Here is a 24,066-nt window from a genome sequence, read left to right as displayed (position 1 = left end):
GGGCTTCACTGCACCCGTCCGCACTGCGCTGTCATTTCCAGTTAGCCGGCGGATAGTTTAGTCAGACAAGTGCCAGCAGGCAGGCCACTTGATAATGTAGGTCACATGACTGCCCAGAGGCGACGCTCAAACAGTCACCGGCGTTTTAGACACACTTCCTTTCCTGCGCGCACGCCGAGATAAAGCCATGCGGTTTGGGCGCCCTCTTCGCACACGCCATAAACTAGCCTGGGGTTGACATGCAAAGTGGAAGCTGGACGCCATTCTTCCATCGATAATTCATGTTATTAATGCAGCGGCATGAGAATATTACTGCTTTGACAGCACACAACATGGACAGGACTTATTATTACGGGGACAACCACTGACCCCCAGAAACCTCACTCAAATCAAACTGGCAGGGATATGAAAATGAAATATTACAATTGACAATATTTTGCCTACATGTCATTTAGACACTAATACTGTACTAGAAAGGGGGGGGGGGTGTATATTGTAGCGTCCCGGAAGAGTTAGTGTTGCAAGGGGTCCTGGGTACTTGTTCTGTTGTGTTTATGTTGTGTTACGGTGCAGATGTTCTACCGAAATGTGTTTGTCATTCTTGTTTGGTGTGGGTTCACAGTGTGGCGCATATTTGTAACAGTGTTAAAGTTGTTTATACGGCCACCCTCAGTGTGACCTGTATGGCTGTTGACCAAGTATGCGTTGCATTCACTTGTGTGTGTGAAAGGCCGTAGATATTATGTGATTGGGCCGGCACGCAAAGGCAGTGCCTTTGAGGTTTATTGGCGCTCTGTACTTCTCCCTACGTCCGTGTACACAGCGGCGTTTTAAAAAGTCATACATTTTCCTTTTTGAAACCGATACCGATAATTTCCGATATTACATTTTAAAGCATTTATCGGCCGATAATATCGGCAGTCTGTCAAATGCTAACTGAGCAGAAGTATTGTAATATTTACTGCTCACATATTTTGATTGAATTATACAAATTGGTCAACTTTTTGTCGTTTTTGTCTTTGAAGTCCATGCTTTTGGGGATGAACGCCTTTACACTTATTATTCTCGAATTTTCTAGAACAGCACTTTGGGGTTAGGACGCATAGGGGGTGGATGCTGCTCCCAGTGGGTGGGTGTATTTCTATATAGTGGGGACGCGCACACACACACACACACACTCACACATTCACACACACACGGAGCTGCTGTCATGCTGGGAAGGTTTCAGCCTGCTGCCTTCCCAGAGGTCAGCGCAGGAATTCCTGAGGCCAGAGGAGATTAGTAATTGAGTAATGGACATGGTGACACGGACTATGTAGCAGAAGAGGGCGAGATGAGGAATATGAAACACAATATGACTTCATTATCTATATCTCCCCTCCACAGGACTGACCTTGGCTTGGGTGTCCCAAAACAAACTTTCCAGGGAATTAAAAAAAATATGTCAGTGAGGAGCTTGCAAGGGAACCTATTGAATTACAATTAGTGTCGCTTCAAAATGTCTGCAGGTGCGCCATTATTAAAGAGGTGAAAATGACTGCGCATTATGTTATTAACGCATGCAATTTATTCATACGCATAGAAGTCGCTGTGTTATCTGCAGGGGCGCTAAACTCATCTTTTATTCACCGCTTCCATTAGAAGATTGCTCTTACAAGCTGATGCATGAACTTCCCTTTCAAAGGACACAAGAAGCGCAGAGGAAACACAACTCCAAACTTTTCAAAGGCTTTGTCAAAGAGGGCGAGGCATTCGTCAGCGTCGTTGTAGGGTGACGCTGCATTTTTTTTAAAAACCTTAGAAAATACGCAGAGTCAGCTTTCTTGGAATCTCTACAGCAGCTTTGTAGCCCGGAGTTTTCCATGAAGAAAATAATGATGCAGGTGAGCGTAAGCATACAGAGAGTCTGCAAGCCTGCAGAGTTGTTGTTTGTCAACAACCGCGTCAAAAAAAGAAGCACTACTTTATTCTCATTGATTAATTAAAGTTTTTTTTCGTAATGTTATATAATTTTCTCAAAAAATGCAACTTTATTTTCTGATTTTGTATGTTTTTTTAAATAAAATTACAACTTTGTTTTTGTCCTATTCAAGCTTTTGTCTTGTAATATTAAAACATTATCCCCCATAATATTATGGCTTTTTAATTTTTCCAAATTACAACTTTTTTCCTCATATTTTCCGCATAATATTACAATTTTCTTCATGTATTTTAGCAATTTGTTTCAATTATAAAACTATACCTCAGTTGTGATAATATTTTAATTTGTATTCTTATCATATACAAATTTCCGTATTAAATTTAGATTTTTTTTTTGCTGTTCAGGTATGTCTTACACACAATATTATAATTTTTTTTTAAAAAAGGTAATCATTAATTTTACCAATCAATTGAACTATTATTAATACCCAAACAATATAAATATTATTGGTAACAAAAAACTAAAATATTTTGCCATTTACAATTGTATAAAAAGCTCTTTTTCTTAAAGACACCTTGTGTAGAAATTTGTATCATAAAACTATACCTTGGTTCTGATAATATTTTAACTTTTTAATCATGAAACACCAACATTTTCCACATAATAATATGAACAAAGTCTGGAGGTACAGTATATTAAACATATGCATTTATGTGTGTGTGTATATATATATAATATAATATATAATTGTTTTTTTTAATGACTCAATTATTGATTTTATAATCAATGTAGCTGTTTAATCACTTTAAAATAAAATTAAATATATATTTATATTAACATAAGTAAATATAGATTTAATTAACAAATAAGAAATAATATTAATTTCCATTATAAATGTTGAATTTAAAATAATAATATTTTTCCATTTAAAATTGTATAAGAAAATAATTTTTTTTGTCTGTGTCCAGACTTTAATGACAACCTGTATAACTATTTGTATCATAAAAATATAACTTGGTTCTGATTATTTTTCAACTTTTTAATTTTAACAAACATTTTTCCGTATTATATCAAGACTATTTTTTGTATTACAGGGAGCTTTTGGGAGTATAATATGGCCATAATGTACATGCATTATACAAAGAAGTTTAATTTGAATAATAACTAATTATTTTTAGTTACTACTAATTAAAAAAAACAACAATAAAATGTTTTTTTTTTAAACTGTTCATATGAAAATATACAATTTATAATAGTAATTTTAAAAAGTATATACAATGCATAAATTAAAAAAAAGGGAAAAAAATGTTGTAATTATTCAATGTATTTATGTAATATATATTAAACAAAAAAAACTGTATTTTTACATTCATAATTGCATAAGAGAAGCCTTACTGCCTATTTGTCTAGACTTTAGGGACACGTTTATATCGTAAAAACCTAACTCAGTTCTGATCATTGTTCAATGTTTTCCTTCAAATATTACAACCATTTGCTTGTAATTGTTCCCAGATGCTCTAAAAAGCTGCAGTGAATGAACTAAGGAAAAAAAGAAAGCTGCACGAGGAAAGTGTTGAGAGGAACGTATCATTACAATACACAAAAAAAAAGAATTATGAGATTTGAAGGACAAATAGGAATGTGGAGAAAAGTGAGGGCGATGAAAAGCAAACCAAAAGCAGAGTTCATATTTTCATAGCCTTTGAAGTTGAGTGTATTCCGTTTGAAAGGTTTTAAATTACACTATCCTAAAAAGCTGGTAATAATTTACATGCTATTTCAGCAATGGTGAAGAATTCACTTGAGGGCAGCGTTTGGAGTTAATGACTTGTTCTGTGGCGCTGGCGTGCACATTAACCAAGCGCACCCCCACCACCACCACCACCACCACTACCGCCACCTCAAAATTCCTGCCATTGTTGCGTGCATAAGGAGATGTTGTTGCTATATAATAACAACACAAGACCAGCAAGTCGCGGTGTAGTATCACTTTCATGCTCTTTTATTCTGCACCGACATCTTTTCCATCAATATGCTGCACAGCTGTAAGCCACTTAAGCTCAACTAGTACATATATATATATATATATATATATATATATGTATATATACACGTGTATATATACACACATATATATACATATATACATACATACATAAATACATACATACATACATGCATATATATATATACATACATATATGTAAATATATGTATGTATGTATATGTATATGTGTATGTATGTATATGTGTATTTATGTATTTAATTTTTATTTTTATTTTTTTGTCATAAAAAAATACAATCATCTGTGCTTACGGACTGTATCCCTGCAGGCTGTATTGATCTATATTGATATATAATGTAGGAACCAGAAATATTAATAACAGAAAGAAACAACCCTTTTGTGTGAATGAGTGTAAATGGGGAAGGGAGTTTTTTGGGGGTTGGTGCACAAATTGTAAGTGTATCTTGTGTTTTTTATGTTGATTTAATTTAAAAAAAATAAAATTAAAATAAAGTTTTTTTTTAGTTTTTATTCTTGTGCGGCCCGGTACCAATCGATCCACAGACCGGTACCGGCCCGGTGGTTGGGGACCACTGTTTTAAACTATTGTAGTGGCGTTCTGTACAAAAAGTGCACTTTAATTTAGTGTTGCTTTGATATGTCATCTTAGTGACATCATGCACAAAAGTGCACTCATAGCTTGTTTTAAAATGTCTCTGACAATCTTGCACTTTCTGTTTTGGAAATGGCATGAATGTTTGTGCCACTGCTTAATAACTGTTTAATAAATACAGTTTTGGTAAATTGACTTATTTGTGATTTCCCTCTCTGCATGAAAGTTTAAAATGAGCATATATTAATGCAGTATGAACAAGACTGTTTTAATGTAGACACATAGAATCATCATACTGCTGTGATTATATGCATCAAGTGTTCATTCAAGGCTAAGGCAAAATATCGAGATATATATATCGTAGCCTAAAAATATTGAGATATTAAAAAAAGGCCATATCGCCCAACCCTAATACACATACATACATACATATATTCATACATACATATGTATTTATATCCATGTATACATACTGTACATATATATATACAAATGTGTATATAAATACATACATATATGTGTATATATACATACATACATATATACACATACAGTACATACATATATGTGTGTGTGTGTGCGTGTGCATGTGTGTGTGTATATATATATGTGTGTGTGTGTGTGTGTGTGTGTGTGTGTGTGTGTGTGTGTGTGTGTGTGTGTGTGTGTGTGTGTGTGTGTGTGTGTGTGTGTGTGTGTGTGTGTGTGTGTGTGTGTGTGCAAATGAATAATCTAATTTGCCAACAAGATGGCTTCAGGGGCACACACATGTTCTGAAGGAATGACCCTGGATGTATGCCAAAGTGTTTTTCACAGCAATCAATGCAAGCCTACTGCTGCAATCCTATTGCTGTGTGTGTGGGTGAGTGTCTGTGTGTGCACGTGTGAATGTGTGCGTGCACGTGAGAGGTCAGAAGAAATCAAAGACGGTTATAATAGCGCATTAACTTAACATGTTCCAGGAATAGACCCACCGGCCATAACACTGGCTACACCTGCACCATGTAAGGAGAAACTAAGTGCATGTTTGGTAGATAACCACCTATGTATTCCAACGGGCATCGTCAAATTGTTTAGAGGCATATTTAACGCTCAAACAGCCAAAATTAGACGGCCCGCAACCGTTTTGTGTGGCGCCCCATACTGGTTGTGCTTTGTAGGACATGCTAGCATACACGTAAGACACACCAGTAGGTAAGGGTGCCCTAAACAAAACAAAACAAAACATGACTGACATCTGATTTGTGATTCTAATATTTTATGATTTCATTCGCAATTTTCAAGAATCAATTTACAAAAGGACATTTTTTTAGGTCATCACTAAATAAATCATACGCCAGGAGACCAAGGAGGAGCTTTTGAAACCTGCAAACTGTTTTAAAAAAGGCTGTATCATCATTTATATACAGTAATCCCTGCATTAATGCTGTAAAATAAATGTTGAGAAGTAGTGATTATTAGTCATAAATCACATATTTTCATAGCTAAGAGCATAAAAACCTGTTTATGACCTTCTAAATTCAGTGGAGTTATTTTGTCTGTTTAGCTGATTGGGGGGTAGCTTGCGCAGCTAGTGGGTCCATTACGATGACTTCTGTTTTGTTTGATCAGCCGCTTTACTGCTTCTACTGTTACATGCACCATTTGGAAACAACTAATCTATGTAAATAAACATTTACAAAATATTTTGTACCGGTATATATCTCCGGCTCTTGTCTGGTGTGGCTAATCTATGTAAAAATATGTATCCCTAAACATTGGTGCACTCTATAGCCCGGAAATACGTCAGTTTAGGTATGCTGATATTGTATAACTGTCACTATCACTCACCATAAATACCGTACTTTCCGGACTGTATATTGCACCTGTATATTAGCCTCACCCACTAAATTTGAGGGAATATAAGCTGCAGATATATACCGATACGAACGATTTTGTAAATGTTTATTTACATACCTTAATTGTTTCCAAATGGTGACTATAACACAGCAGTAAAACAGCAAAACAAACAAAACAGAAGTCATTGTCATGGACCCACTAGCCGTGGAAGCTAGCTCTCCATTCAGCTAAACAGACTTAATAACTCCACGGTGACGTTTTGGTGAATTTACTGAGGAATTTGTGAAACTTAAACAATACAAAATTGAAATTATTGTAAGTTAACAATACTAACACAGACACTCGTAAAGGTGTTAGCATAATAGCTAATGCTAACAACGCTGAGGTCTTTACATTACGATAACACGTACAAATATGCACGAAAACACTCCTACAGACATCACACACGGGGACGGTTTGATAAGTATGAATTGTTTTAGTTATTGTAAAACTTACAAATGTTGCTTCGAGTGATGAATGAAGGATCTATACGAGTAGAAACGCCATGGAGAAGACTGAACTGCACTCTACTTCCGGTACTAAATGGAAGGACACTGCAGCACCAGAAACCAGCTCAGTGGCCTTGTGGTTAGAGTGTCCGCCCTAAGACTGGAAGGTCGGAAGTTCAAAACCCGGCCGAGTCATACAGATCTCATAAAAATGGGACCCATTACCTCCCTGCTTGGCACTCAGCATCAAGGGTTGGAATTGGGGGTTAAATCACCAAATGATTCCCGAGCGCGGCGCACACTGCTGCTCACTGCTCCCCTCACCTCCCAGGGGGTGAACATGGGGAGGACAAATTTCACCACACCCAGTGTGTGTGTGACTATCGTTGGGACTTTATAACATTGGGGCGGTATAGCTCGGTTGGTAGAGTGGCCGTACCAGCAACTTGAAGGTTCCAGGTTCGATCCCCACTTCCGCCATCCTAGTCACTGCCGTTGTGTCCTTTGGCAAGCCACTTTACCCACCTGCTCCCAGTGCCACCCACACTGGTTTAAATGTAACTTAGATATTGGGTTTCACTATGTAAAAGCGCTTTGAGTCACTAGAGAAAAGCTCTATATAAATATAATTCAAGTCACTTTAACTTTAACACCTGTAGTGAGCAAACTTGTCCTAAAGATGGCGCTATCGCACAAACAATGAAACACCTTTTCAGTGTATTTGGGGGTTTTTTTTAGACAATTTTTATTACAGCCGTTAGTCGCACCGTCTCAAAAGCCGCAGAGTTCATTCAAAGTGCAGGAAAAAGTTAGCGTCTTTTAGTTCGTAATTTACGGTAAATGTAAAAATGTACAGTTCATACATGTGAGTGGTGTCGGCCGATCTCACACATCAATCGGCATCATAAACCCCTGATTAACATCCCTACTGTCACGGCGGTGGGGGGGTTCGTTCCCCCGGGAGGCAGACGGACCACTCCGGACAAGACGTGCAGGTAGGAACATGATTTAATCTTCAAAACACGTATCAAAAACAGAAAACAAGTGAAGTGAAGGGAAAACGTGCCGATCGCACGTGAAGCTAAGGTACGAACTAGCACCGGAAGCATAAATTAGAAGCCAAGAAATATCAACGTAACCTGTTGCGTACAGCAAACAATGAAGCCAAGACGAGTGTGCCGAGAAAGGTGAATAAATAGCTCTCTGATTAGTGGTCGACAACAGGTGAGCGTGCTGACCACTAACCAGAGGCAGGTGAACCCAATTAATCCCCATGGAAACTAAAACAAACCCAGAGGTGCACAAACAGGAACTAAGGGAGTCCAAAACTAACAGAAAATAACAAAAACATGATCATTGTAGGATTCAACAAAAGACAAGACTTTCACATTTATCCTAATGGCAAAGACTACTTCCTGGCTACAGCAACACAAAAACAGAAACAAATGCATACTTGAAAGTGAGAATAAGACCGAAAACAAGATCAAACAACACAGATAGCATCACTGTTAAATGTCAAATAGAACATTTGGATAACACACCAACACTCAAAATTGTACTATATCGGTTCAAACGTACCCATCCCTGTGTCATCAAAGAGATGAGTTTTGTCAGAAATATAAAATTGATGATACGCTTCAAAATGTGCTCTGAAGCATCATGAGAAGAGTCCAAGTCAATTTAAAAAAAAACAACAACAACCCAGTGAGCGTTTGGTCGGCGGCAGTTTGCAGGCAGACAAACAGCGAGGAGGCCCCAGCGGAGGGTTTGTCATAATGGCTGAGCAACTCCACACAAAGCCTGTTTAAAGAGGCTCAACTGGTGGGGGTACACCACCAGTACAATGAAACATGACCGCGTATGGAATCAGTGGTAGTTCACGGCAGCGCACGGACTAAAGAGCATTAGTCGCGTTGATGAGGAAGTGATATGTTAGGTTTGTTTTACAAGACAACAAAGTTGAAAAGAGTTTGTCAGAATGAAGTCATCATTCAAATTCCCTCACAAACATAATAGTCTCTCTACAAAGTCTTGTTAATGTAACTGCTTTCGCATAATCGGGACTTTTCCCTTATACCGGGGGTCAGCAACCCGCGGCTCTTTAGTGGCACCCTAGTGGCTCCCTGGAGCCTTTTTAAAAAAGGATTGAAAATGGAAAAAGATGGGGGATTTTTTTTTTTTTGTTTTAGTATGTTTTTTGTTTGAGGACAAACATGACACAAACCTTCCCAATTGTTAGAAAGCCCACTGTTTAATATGTTTGTGTGTATGCTTCACTGATTACATATTTGGTGAACATCGTTTTGTCCTACTAATTTTGGCGGTTCTTGAACTCACCATAGTGTGGACTGTGACGCAACAGTTTGTTTACATGTAAAATCTTCCACTCCTTCTTTGTCTCATTTTGTCCACCAAATGTTTTATGCTGTGCATGGATGCAAACCGGTGAGCTTTGTCGATGTTATTGACTTGTTGGAGTGCTAATCAGGCATGTTTGGTCAGTGCGTGACTGCAAGATAATCAATGCTAACATGCTATTTAGGCTAGCTGTATGTATATATTGCATCATTATGCCTCGTTTGTAGACTTAGACTTAGACTTCCTTTTTATTGTCATTCAAATTTGAACTTTACAGCACAGATAAGAACGAAATTTCGTTACATAAGCTCATGGTAGTGCAGGAAAAAAAAGCAATAAGGTGCATATATAAATAATAAATATATATAAATAATATATAAATATATATATAAAATAAATAAATATATATAAATATATATAAATAAATAGATTACTGTACAGATAAATATATTGCACTTTTTCACATGCATCCACGTTTATGGATGTATGTTATATTGTCTTTTTTATTCCAGCGAGTTAATCCATTTAGGGGGGAGTTGAGGGGATAATTTAATTATGATGCGTTAAAGAGTCTTACGGCCTGTTTGATGACAAACATGACACAAACCTTCCCAATTGTTAGAAAGCCCACTGTTTAATATGTTTGTGTGTATGCTTCACTGATTACATATTTGGTGAACATCGTTTTGTCCTACTAATTTTGGCCGTTCTTGAACTCACCATAGTGTGGACTGTGACGCAACAGTTTGTTTGCATGTAAAATCTTCCACTCCATCTTTGTCTCATTTTGTCCACCAAATGTTTTATGCTGTGCATGGATGCAAACCGGTGAGCTTTGTCGATGTTATTGACTTGTTGGAGTGCTAATCAGGCATGTTTGGTCAGTGCGTGACTGCAAGATAATCAATGCTAACATGCTATTTAGGCTAGCTGTATGTATATATTGCATCATTATGCCTCGTTTGTAGGTATATTTGAGCTCGTTTAATATCCTTTACTTTTATCCTCTTTGTACATAAATTAGTTTTGCATGTCTCATGACACATTATCTGTATGTAATATTGGCTGCACTTCAGATAGTTGTTTCTGTGTCATGTTGTTCCAGACCACAGCAAACATTACCTAGCTTGCCAAAGATTGTAATGAATCCATTATAAGAAGACAGGCTGTTGTTTCCTTTAACTTGGACACACACATCTATACCTTTGGCCATTCTACGCCAGTAATTTACAGGAGTTATCTCACCCTCTGAGAACCCTACGTTTTACTTATGGGTTCTAACGTAAAAATGTGTAGAATAAATATTACATTTTAACATTTCTGTCAATGAAGATTTGCTTTAGCCTGCGTCATTTTGATAGTAGGCTAATATAACTAAAATAGACACTTACGTCATGTGCTGCCTTCATTATAAGACTTCTATACGGCTTTTCATTTTGTGCAGCTCCGGACGGATTAGTTTTTTGTATTTTTGGTCCAATATGGCTTTTTTCAACATTTTGGGTTGCCGACCTCTGCCTTGTACTGTTACAGCATTGTCTCATAAAGGTCAACTTTAATCTCCGAAACTAATGTGTCTTAAATAATTATTTCAACATTTTATAATATTCAACAAAATATTTCAATATTTTCAGTTACTGCTTTTAATACGTTAAAAATAACTTAACTATTGTATTAGTTCACACGTTTAAAGATTATTATCATACAATCGGGATGTTCTTGCATCATAACTACTTTTTTGTCTAATGTCACGTTATTTATCCTAAAAAATTATGACTTTTTAAAGATTTTCCATTCACCATTTACAATTGCTCTCGCAGTTATAATAACTTTTTCAGGTAATAATACAAAATTTAAAAAAAATTCTTGCAATATAATTACTGTTTTTCTTTTTTCCAACAATACTGCATCTTCATTCTCATGATGTCAAAATGCTCATTTATTATTTTATTTTTTTTACAAGAAAAACAACAATCATTATTGTTTTAAAATATCAACATTTCTTTCTTATAATATTACCACTATTTTCTCAGAAAATTGCAATTTTATTCTTACATAATTATGATGTAATATGTGATTCTCGTGTCATATTAATACGTTCTAATAAATGCATGGCTTTAGTCCCACATAATCTTTTTTTTAACAACACAACCAAAATATTTTTTTAATGTTACAATTTATTTCTAATTATTTTCTCACAATATTAAGACTTTATGATGAGGTGATTCAATGATAGGTGATTCTCATTATAGTATTATGTCTTCTCACAAATTTGTGGCTTTATTCTCATAATATGAAACTTTTTTCCAATCATACAACCAACATTTTTTTTTAATATTCCAATTTCTTTGTTATAAAATCAGAACTATTTTGTCATAATATTACAACTATTTTCTCAAAATATTACAACTTTATTCCAACAGTTTTCTGTGATTCAATGATATGGGATTCTTGTTATATTATTATGTTTTCTCACAAATTTGTGGCTTTATTATCATAACATTAAACTTTTTTTCATTCATAAAACCAACATTTTTTTTTAGATATTCCAATGTCTTTGTTATAAAATTACAACAATTTCCTCATAATATTACACCTATGTTCTCGTAATATTACGACTGTGTTCCCACATAATTATAATTCAATAATACGTGATTCACGTAATATAAACATGTTGTTTTTTATGTATGGGTTTACGACTTTATTCGCACATATTGATTCTTGAGTAATACGTGATTCCCATAATATTAATACATTGTCTTAGATATTTTTTTGCAATAATACAACCATAACCACAACATTAATTGTTTTTATTTGACAATTTTTTTGTAAATATTTTCCAATAATATTACAACATTTTTCCCATGTTATTATGTGATTCAATTATGTGACTTTCATGTTTTCTTATACATTTATAACTTTATTCTCATATTTTTCTATTTTTTTTCTAACGATACAACAAACATTTTGTGTTATTATTGCAATTTCTAAATATATTCTCATAATATTACAACATTATTCCCACATTTGTATGCAATTCTCATATGGATATGGAATACAGAATAGGTTTTCTCATAACAAATGACTTTATTCCCACAATGGTTTTCCAACTTTTCTCCAATAGTGAAGCCAGTTCTATTTTTGAATATTACCATTTTTTTCTTGTAATATTACAATATTTTCTCACCGGATGAGGCCTTTATTCCCACTGTGAGCGCCCTCTCATAACGTTGACCCCATAATCCTTTGTAGCTGACACCACATATGCTTGAGTGAATCATTATTTCCCAGCCAGCCGGATTTTACACTGGCTGCCTTTAAAAGGAATTGACCTCTGACCCCCCCACGACAGACGCAAAAACAAGCACAGTAGGTCACGGGTTGGCGCCTCTTGTCGGTGCACAGCACGGCAAAGAACACGCCAAAACACGAGGCGGGAGAGACAAAAGAGGGAAAAGCAGGACGTGACATCATAGGACGCCAGTAATCCAATTCTGGAAATCTGCGTTAATAAAAGGCTGATTTCATGCCGTGAAAGAATTATACAAGGAGATCTTTCACTTTTGCACGCGCTAATGCAAGATATTGTGTCTGAAATAAGTGCCGGGGCTTGGTTAAAAGGCGCTGGCGAGGAGTAGCGCACTTCCTGGGAGATGCAAAGTTCATATCAGTGTGTTTTGGCTGGTTGGGGGTCACTGGGCTAATCTGAAGCGCTCGCTCTCAGACGGACCCGGGTTACAGATTTACAGTTCCCAATGACTCGGCGGCCATTAATCTGCTCTCATGAGCCAGTCTGCAGAGAATGTGACTAATGGGCAGGAGGGGGCGGAGCTTCATAATCATAAACGCCTGCCCACCACTGAGGCTAAAACTGTCATTCCTACTGAGGTGTTTGCGTATTTCCACACAAGTACACACTTTATAACTTTGTATCGCCCCCTACCTCAAATATTTGTTGTTATTATTATATGTTGCATCTGTAAATGCTCCTCATGCGGCGCAAAGTACAGTACAGTACAGTACAGTACAATACAGTACAGTACAGTACAGTACAGGGGACTGCCGTCGCACTTGAACGCATCACACTCCCAAGCAAGTCTTCAAAGTGAGTGCAATGTGATGCAAGCAGCTGCATAATTCATGCAAACGAAAAAGACGGGGGGGGGGGGGAATTGCTTTTTTGGCCCAATATGATTTTCTTCCTCTTTTTTTTTTTTTTTTTTGCCCCGTCATCAATTTCACTAAGAGGATGATATTGTTTTGGCTTTGATTGCGCCCAAAGAGAATGTATTTGCTTGACAGAGCAGAGATTTAAAAAAAAAAAGATATTTTCCAGACCGAGACAGGAACGTAAAGAAGGAATGTAGGAGGGGAAAGTGATAACCATAGAGCCAGAAACATGAAGTTATTGTGACATCACAATACAGCAATAATAGGAGAAGGTATTCATGTTGTGTCTTTATGTGAAGAGACTCGCCTCCCTGCCACAACCAATAACCTCCCTCTACTCTTTTATACTTATTAACCTATCCTCATGATATTACATCATTTTTTTAATGTTTTCTTTTGTATTTAAATAGTACAACATTTTCTCATAAATTACAACTTTAATCTTGTTTTATTTCAACTTTTGGTATATAATGTTACTTTATAATTCATATATACGTATATATATATATATTCACATATATACATACATATATACTGTATATACATACATATATACACTGACACACATATGTATACACACACATATATACACGTATATTTACATATACACACACATATACATACACGCATGTCAGACATACTTATGCACTCACATACATATATACACACACATATATGTATATGCATATATATTTACATATATACATACATATATACTGTATATACACTCACACACATATATATTTACATATATACAAACATATATACTGTGTATACATATATACATACATATATACACTCACACACATATGTATACACACACATATATACACGTATATTTTTTCATATATACACACATATACATACACGCATATCAGACATACTTATACACTCACATACATATATACACACACACATATATGTATATGCATATATATTTACATATATACACATATATATTTACATACATACATATACTTATATATGTACACATACATCAAATTCTCACAATGTTAAGACTTGTTCACACTATTACAACTTTTTCCCCTCATAAGTAATAATCAATTAGTAATTAATGTAGTTTCGCTTTGACCTTGTGCAGTTCACAATTTTCCTTACAATTTTACTACATTATGCTCATAAAATGGATTTATCATCAATGTATCTAATGTGCCGCATTTTTGGGGTAATGTTACACATTTTTCGTCATATTCACCGAGGTGCATTCTTGAAATATTTTTACAAATCTCATAAAATAACCACATTATTATTGCACATATCAACTATTTTTAAGCAATATCACGAACATATTCTCAGAATATTACAACGTTTTGCTCAGAGTGTTACAACTTTTCCCAGTCAGGTTTTACAGCCGTAAGACAGTTGTAAAGGTGAAAATGTTAAAAGTGCAGGTAATAAATGTGTTACTGCGGCAACAGTTTGACCCTTGAACAGATTAATTCTCTTTGCATTATGGAATATCGATAGGTTGATTGGCCACACTAAATTGGCCCTAGTGTGTGAATGTGAGTGTTAATGTTGTCTGTCTATCTGTGTTGGCCCTGTGATGAGGTGGCGACTTGTCCAGGGTGTGCAGCTGATAATGGTTCCTGCACCCCCGCGACCCCGAAAAGGACAAGCGGTAGAAAATGGATGGATGGATGGACATTAACTCCTAAATTACGACTTTGATCTCAAAAAGTCTAAATTTTTCTTATAAATACAACCTGATTCTCAGAAATTAAAATCTAATAAATGCATTTAATTGACCCCATTTTTTCTGTTTCTTTTTTGCCTCGTTTTTACACGCTGCGGTCTCAATATAAAATCAACTTTTACTCATGAAATTGGGAGATTACACTTGCTCATTATGTAATGTATTATTATTATTTTATTATTATATATTACAAATATTTTCTAAAAATGTTACAACTGTTAGCGTACAATAATACAACTTTTTCAAATAATGATTGTTTTCCCCATCATTAGGATACGCTATTTATCATTTAGTGACATTGTGACTTTCTCTTGTAAGACATTTGGAAAGCATTAGGCGTTAAAACTAAGGTCAAGAAATGTGTTACTGTGGCAACAGTTTGACCCTGGAACAGATTAATTTGATTTGCATGATAAATATTGCATTTTCTCTGACTTTGATCTTTTATTTATTTGTAATAAATGCATTTTATTGACCACATTTTTTTGTTTATTTTTTGCCTCATATTCACACACGCTTCAGTCTCAAAATAATAATTTTAAGAGATTACACTTGCATAATATATTATATATTATTACTGTTTTATATTATTACAATATATTACAAATATCTTCTCAAAAATGTACACATTTTTGCTCATGATAATACAACTTTTTTTAGGATGTTTTTTTTCCATTCATTAGGAAATAAATGTTTTACTTTGATTTTGTATTTATTTATAATAAATACATTTTATTGACCACATTTTTTTGAGTATTTTTTTGCCCCATGTACACACACACTTGGATCGCAAAATAATAATTTTACTAATGAAATTATTATATATATATATATATATATATATATATATATATACATATAAATATATATATCAGTGTGTGAATGTGTGTGTGAATGGATGAATGTGGAAGTACTGTCAAAGCGCTTTGAGTACCTTGAAGGTAGAAAAGCGCTATACAAGTATAACCTAACCCATTTATAATTTATTTATTTATTTATGTACATCGTCTCAAAAATGTACGTTTTGCTCATAATAAAAGTACTTTTTTTCAAATTATTTATTTCCCCATCACGAGGAAATGTGTTTCTTTGACTTCGATCTTTAACATATTTATTATAAATACATTGTATTGACCACATTTGTCTGTTTAATATTTGCCTCATATTGACACATGCTTCGGTCTCAAAATAATAATTTTATTAATGAAATTAGAGATTACAATTTCATATTATATAACATATGTTATTATTGCATATTATTATTATATATTACAAATATTTTCTTAAACATTTATAACTTTTTGCTCATAATAATAATAGAAAAAAAAATTTAGGATGATTTTTTCCCCCCATCATTAGGAAATAAATGTGTTCCTGTGGCAACAGTTTGACACTGGAACAGATTAATTTTAGTTGCATGCTAAAATATTGCATTTTGTCTGACTTTGATCTTTTATTCATTCATAATAAATGCATTTCATTGACCCTGGAACAATTAATTTTGTTGCATGATAAATTATTACATTTACTTTGACTTTGATCTTTTATTTATTTATAATAAATGCATTTTATCGACCACATTTTTTTCTGTTTATTTTTTGCCTCATATTCACACACGCTTCGGTCTCAAAATAAGATTTTTATTACTGAAATTTTGAGATTACGCTTGCATATTATATAATATGTATTATTATTATTGTCTATTATTATATATTACACATATCTTCTCAGAATATCACAACTTTTTGCTCATAACATTACAACTCTTTTTTTTAAATTATGATTCTTTCCCCCGTCATTAGGATTAACAGCGTAACAGAGTACGCAATTTATTATATTTTGTGACATTGTGACTCTTTCTCTCGCAAGACATTTGGGAAGCATCAGGCGCTAAACCGAGGTCAATAAATAAATGTTAAAAGTGCAGGTAATTAGTTACATAGCTAAATTAAAGACACTATAGGATACATGTGACACTCACTGTTGACAATGAACCTTTCCACTTATCTCAACTCTTTTTGTTGCTGTTGTTGTTTTTATTCAGTGACACTTTTCTGTATTTTTGTGATTTTTACTTTTGTTGTTACTTTTTTTTCTTTTAGTCAAGTTGTGTGATTGTCTATCTGCTTGGGGTGAAGAGGAAGGCACTACATTGCTACCCACTGTGACTGAAATGTAGGACGGGGGGTGGGAGGGGGTGTTATTTTTTTAACTTTTATTATTTTTGGTAATTTTTTTTGGTAATTTAAAAAAAATGTTGTTTGTTTTTGAGGGGGGCACAAAAAAAAGTGTCTGTTTTCTAAACCGAGGTCAATAAACAAATGTTAAAAGTGCAAGTAATTAGTTACATAGCTAAATTAAAGACACTATAGGATACATGTGACACTCACTGTTGACAATGAACCTTTCCACTTATCTCAAATCTTTTTGTTGCTGTTGTTGTTTTTATTCAGTGACACTTTTCTGTATTTTTGTGATTTTTACTTTTGTTGTTACTTTTTTTTCTTTTAGTCAGTTCGTGTGATTGTCTATCTGCTTGGGGTGAAGAGGAAGGCACTACATTGCTACCCACTGTGACTGAAATGTAGGACGGGGGTGGGAGGGGGTGTAATTTTTTTAACTTTTATTATTTTTGGTAATTTTTTTGGTAATTTAAAAAAAAAATTGTATTTTTTTGGGGGGGTGGGGGCACAAAAAAAGTGTCTGTTTTCCAAACCGAGGTCAAATGTTAAAAGTGCAGGTAATTAGTTACATAGCTAAATTATAGACACTATAGGATAAATGTGACACTCACTGTTGACAATGAACCATTCCACTTATCTCAACTCTTTTTGTTGCTGTTGTTGTTTTTATTCAGTGACACTTTTCTCTATGTTTGTGATTTTTACTTTTGTTGTTACTTTTTTTTCTTTTAGTCAGTTCGTGTGATTGTCTATCTGCTTGGGGTGAAGAGGAAGGCACTACATTGCTACCCACTGTGACTGAAATGTAGGACGGGGGTGGGAGGGGGTGTAATTTTTTTTACTTTTATTATTTTTGGTAATTTTTTGGGTAATTTAAAAAAAAAAATTTTTTTTTTGGGGGGGGGGCACAAAAAAAGGGTCTGTTTTCCAAACCGAGGTCAATAAATAAATGTTAAAAGTGCAGGTAATTAGTTACATAGCTAAATTATAGACACTATAGGATAAATGTGACACTCACTGTTGACAATGAACCTTTCCACTTATCTCAACTCTTTTTGTTGCTGTTGTTGTTTTTATTCAGTGACACTTCTCTGTATATTTGTGATTTTTACTTTTGTTGCTACTTTTTTTTCTTTTAGTCAGTTCGTGTGATTGTCTATCTGCTTGGGGTGAAGAGGAAGGCACTACATTGCTACCCACTGTGACTGAAATGTAGGACGGAGGGTGGGAGAGGGTGTTATTTTTTTTACTTTTATTATTTTTGGTAATTTTTTTGGTAATTAAAAAAAAAATTATTTTTTTGGGGGGGGGGGGGTTGGCACAAAAAAAGTGTCTGTTTTCCAAACCGAGGTCAATAAATAAATGTTAAAAGTGCAGGTAATTAGTTACATAGCTAAATTATAGACACTATAGGATAAATGTGACACTCACTGTTGACAATGAACCTTTCCACTTATCTCAACTCTTTTTGTTGCTGTTGTTGTTTTTATTCAGTGACACTTTTCTGCATGTTTGTGATGTTTACTTTTGTTGTTACTTTTTTTTCTTTTAGTCAGTTCGTGTGATTGTCTATCTGCTTGTGGTGAAGAGGAAGGCACTACATTGCTACCCACTGTGACTGAAATGTAGGACGGGGGGTGATAGGGGGTGTTATTTTTATACTTTTATTATTTTTGGTAATTTTTTTTGGTAATTGTAAAAAAATATATATATTTTTTTTGGGGGGGGCACAAAAAAAAGTGTCTGTTTTCTCAGTTTTTTCACTGTTTACTGTATTAAGATTTCCCTATCAGGTAATAAATGTGTTACTGTGGCAACAGTTTGAGCCTGGAACAGATTAATTCTATTTGCACGATTTCCTATGGGAAGACTTGTGATAAAAAAAAGAAAAAGGAGGTGGGGCTAAGATGTTGCACAAGTGTGCCTTTAAGTGATTACTAAATAGCGTGTTAAAGGGCCAATAAGGCATGTTCTTCCCATTGAGTGGGGACGGGGAAGGGATGGAGGGGGGGGCTCGAGGGTCTCCTGGAGATGACACCCGGCTCATAATAGTCATTTGAGCGACAAAGATGATAGCTTGTGTAAGCTGCAGGGCCATAAATAGCCATGTTTCTCATGAAAGGGAAACGTGATAGGCGCTCTTATTACTCAAGAGGAAAGAATGTAAGTAAACCTTGAGCGGAAGACTCCAGCACAAACACAAGCTTTCTTTGTGCTCTGCTGCCACATAAACAAGACAAGAGAATCTGTTTTTTTGTGTGTGTGTGTGCCTGTGATCAAAAGCAGAACAGATTATTAATCAGAGCAATGCACAACATGGTAAACAATAGCACAATATGTCACCGTGCAACAGGACAAGTGCACACCCAGTGCAATATGGCGATAAAACAACACAATGTGCACACAACTAATGAATGCACTAAATATGCCAGGGAATGGGATGGAAGAGGGGATGGGGAGGAGTTGCAAGGGAGGGGGGGAGAGAAGAGGTGGGAGGGGGGGTATGTATGCATGCATGGACAATAAAGTAGAGGAAAAATTTCAAATAAAATGAAAAAAATAACAAAAAAAATTTAAATATATATATATATTCAGTTTGATGGATATGCCCTACCTCTCCGTGGGATCCAGCCCGTCCCTGGGGAGTGTCCTCCGGTAGGAAATAAAGTTTGGAGCTGGATAAAAGTTGCTTGCTCGTCCTTTCCTCCCAGAGAAGCTGCAGCTCGGCGATGCAAACAGGCTCCTCCGGCTTGCAGCGCACCAGCACAAAGTCTCCCAGCGACAAAATCCGCGCCTTGGAGTGCCGGGTGAATCTGAAGGCTTTATAGAATATGTATGGTCCGTGTAAGCCGCAAGACGAGCCCACCCACTGTGGAGGAAACGGGAGATGGGAATCAGATAAACGCGTCCTTTTTTTTTTCTTTTTTTTTTTTGGGGGGGGGGGGTCGGTGGACGAGCACACAGCAAATGTCATCATCGTCAAGTGTTTATAGTGTTGTTGTTTTGTCCCTGCAAACAATGTTGCTATTTATAGGCGCTCAAAGACACGCTGCGCGAATCGCACACAATTCAAAGAAATAACGCTTAAACGCAACGAGAATAGCATAAAGTTTTTTTTTTTGTTTGTTTGTTTTAAAAATTGTTTAGCGGGGTTGGGGTGGAAGAGAAATAGGAGGATGCGCCAACGTTACCTTGAGTGAGTTCGGCTCCATCTCGACGTTATGAATCGATTCAAGTCAACACGCTCTCCAAACTTGCTGCCTTCAATGGGCTGCCGCAGGTCCTGGAAGGTACACAAAACATAGCGCGCGGCATAGCGCCTGTGTGCGCACATAACGTCGTTTAAAATTATTCCTTTTTTGGTTAAATCACGCAAGAGTAGATACAAGACATAATCTAGTGTTACTTTACGGGGTTTTGTGAATTTGGACCGATTTGGAGCGTCGTTATTGACGCTACAGCCTCTCTCGGCATGATATCGCACCTAAATCATAATGTATCACGGATTTATCCCCGTGAGTGGATGAATATTGGGTTTTAGGAGCATCAATTATCGCTCGGCTTCGTTTACCCGGGACAAAAAGTGTCACCCGGGTCGATACGGTGCGTTTTTGTGCCTCAGCTAGTATATGTGTCTTCCAGGACCTGTGTAAAAGAGGTTGACTATGAAAGCACATTTCTCACAGTAATGACACACACACACACACATGCGCGCGCAGACACACACACACACACGCTGGCGGTGCATGCCTGCGAGAAACAATGTTACATGAAAGTTAATAGGCCCATCAAATGCTTCCTCAAAAGCCAATGAGGGAACCGTCATGTTTTTTTCCCCTTTCTTTTCTCCGGGAAATAAAAACCCTGCTTTATATTTGAAACATTATAGACTGCGTGTGCGTTAAAGAAGATATAAACATATATAGCTTAATGCACACATTGCCCAATCAAAGCCCTCTTAAAAGACATCCGCAGACTAATATTAGATAATAATATTATCAATCATTCATCTCTATTTGCCCATTTCTATGGTCGGTTATGGGTGTGATGTCCTTGCACACTTTTTTTTCCAAGCAATCGTATATGAACCTATAGTTATCGTTAATGCATTAACATTTATTGATGTAGTACTCATTGTGTCCACACAGGGTCGCCGTTTCTGCACAGTCGTCCCAATGGCAATTTGTATTATGCAACAGCGGTTTTTGTCCTCCTTGACATGACATGATGGACAGAAAAAGAGATAAAAGGAAATGCCTTAATATATATATATATATATATATATATATATATATATATATATATATATATATATATATATATATATATATATATATATATATATATATACTATGTTTCTTTGTTATACTTGTTATAATATTGTGTTTTCTCACAAATTTCTGACTTTATTATTCTCATAATATTAAACTTTTTTCCAAATATACAACCAACATTTTTTTTAAATATTCTAATTTCTTTGTTATAAAATCCGAACTATTTTGTCATAATAGTACAACTATTTTCTCACAATATTACGACTTTATTCCAACAATTCAATATGTGATTCTCGTTATATTATTATGTTTTCTCACAAATTTGTGGCTTTATTATTATAATATTAACCTTTTTTCCAATAATAAAACCAAAATTTATTTTTTGGTAATTCCAATTTCTTTGTTATAAAATTACAACAATTTCCTCATAATATTACACCTATGTTCTTGTAATATTACGACTGTATTCCCACGTATTCACATAATATTAACATGTTGTTTTTTATGTATAGATTTACGACTTTATTCGCACATATTGATTCTTGAGTAATACACGATTCCCATAATATTAATACATTTTCTTAGATATTTTTTTCCAATAATACAACCATAACCACAACAATAATTGTCTTATATATATATATATATATATATTTACAGCTATATATATATATATATATATATATATAAATATATATATATATATATATATATATATATATATATATATATATATATATATATATATATATATACTAGATATATATATATATATATATTAAGGCATTTCCTTTTATCTCTCTCTCTCTCTTTCTATATATATATATATATATATATATATATATATATATATACTGTATATATATATTAAGGCATTTCCTTTTATCTCTCTCTCTCTCTCTCTCTCTCTCTCTCTCTCTCTATATATATATATATATATATATATATATATATATATATATATATATATATATATATATATATATATATATATATATTTTAAGGCAAGTGTAGCCTCTTAATTTCATTAATATTATATATATATATATATATATATATATATTTATTTATTTTTTTAAGGCAAGTGTAGCCTCTTAATTTCATTAGTAACATTTTTATTTTGAGACCAAATCGTGTGTCAAAATGAGGCAAAAAAAATTCTGAAAAATGTGGTCAATGAAATGTATTTATAATAAATAAATGAAAGATCAAAGTCAGAGAAAATGTTATATTTTATCATACATATTATATATATATGTACTATATATATATATATATATATATATATATATATATATATATATATATATATATATATATATATATATATATATATATATATATATATATTAACTAATAATATTTAGTGTCATTGTATTGTTATTATTATTATTATGAGGGGGCGACTTGTCCAGGGTGTACACCGCCTTCCGCCCGAATGCAGCTGAGATAGGCTCCAGCACCCCCCGCGTCCCCGAAAGGGACAAGCGGTAGGAAATGGATGGATGGATGATGATATTGATGAAATAAGACAGTTTGACAACATTTTTACATTAAAGATATTAAAAGTGGAGCTCAATCAATATATGCTAAACTATCTGAATAAAAAATGCACATTTTCACTAGCACGTTGGGGTAATAATCTAACTTGATTTCTTATTGTTCTTTACTAATAGTATTATTCTGCCAACTAAAACCTTTTTGAGGGCCCTCGCACATTCAAAACTTTACCATATCTTGCAAGAAATGTCATCATATAAATATATATATAAATATATATATATATATATATATATATATATATATATATATATATATATATATATATATATATATATATACACACCGTATTTTTCGGACTATAAGTCATAGTTTTTTTCATAGTTTGGCCGGGGGTGCAACTTATACTCAGGAGCGACTTATGTGTGAAATTATTAACACATTACCATAAAATATCAAATAATATTATTTAGCTCATTCACGTAAGAGACTAGACGTATAAGATTTCATGGGATTTAGCGAGTAGGAGTGACGGATTGTTTGGTAAACGTACAGCATGTTCTAAATGTTATAGTTATTTGAATGACTCTTACCATAATATGTTACGTTAACATACCAGGCACGTTCTCAGTTGGTTATTTATGCCTCATATAACGTACACTTATTCAGCGTGTTGTTCACTATTCTTTATTTATTTTAAATTGCCTTTCAAATGTCTATTGTTGGTGTTGGATTTTATCGAATAAATTTCCCCAAAAAATGCAACTTATACTCCAGTGCGATTTATATATGTTTTTTTCCTTCTTTATTATGCATTTTCGGCAGATGCGACTTATACTCCGGTGCGACTTATACTCCGAAAAATACGGTATATATGCAAGTGTAGCCTCTTAATTTCATTAATAAAATTGTTATTTTGAGACCGAAGCGTGTGTCAATATGAGGCAAAAACTTATCTGAAAAATGTGGTCAATAAAATGTATTTATAATAAATAAA

At 34.4% G+C, this 24,066-nt stretch overlaps 1 protein-coding gene across 2 annotated transcripts in view; it reads right to left on the bottom strand.

Moving 5' to 3' along the window:
* Positions 1-20,614, bottom strand: part of arid5b (AT-rich interaction domain 5B) — a 328,908-nt gene extending 308,294 nt beyond the window's left edge. The window contains exons 1-2 of one of the 2 annotated variants that reach the window (XM_061965194.2): positions 20,487-20,614; positions 19,910-20,164 (exon numbers count right to left, since the gene is read on the bottom strand). In XM_061965194.2, the coding sequence (XP_061821178.2) occupies positions 19,910-20,164; positions 20,487-20,507 (276 nt within the window). In that variant the 5' untranslated portion in view covers positions 20,508-20,614. The other variant, XM_072916614.1, reaches the window with a different exon arrangement.
* Positions 20,615-24,066: the final 3,452 nt, after the last annotated feature.

The sequence above is a fragment of the Nerophis lumbriciformis genome, linkage group LG02 (assembly GCF_033978685.3).
Source record: "Nerophis lumbriciformis linkage group LG02, RoL_Nlum_v2.1, whole genome shotgun sequence".
Lineage (NCBI taxonomy): Eukaryota > Metazoa > Chordata > Actinopteri > Syngnathiformes > Syngnathidae > Nerophis > Nerophis lumbriciformis.
This window is presented reverse-complemented; position numbering and strand designations above follow the sequence as displayed.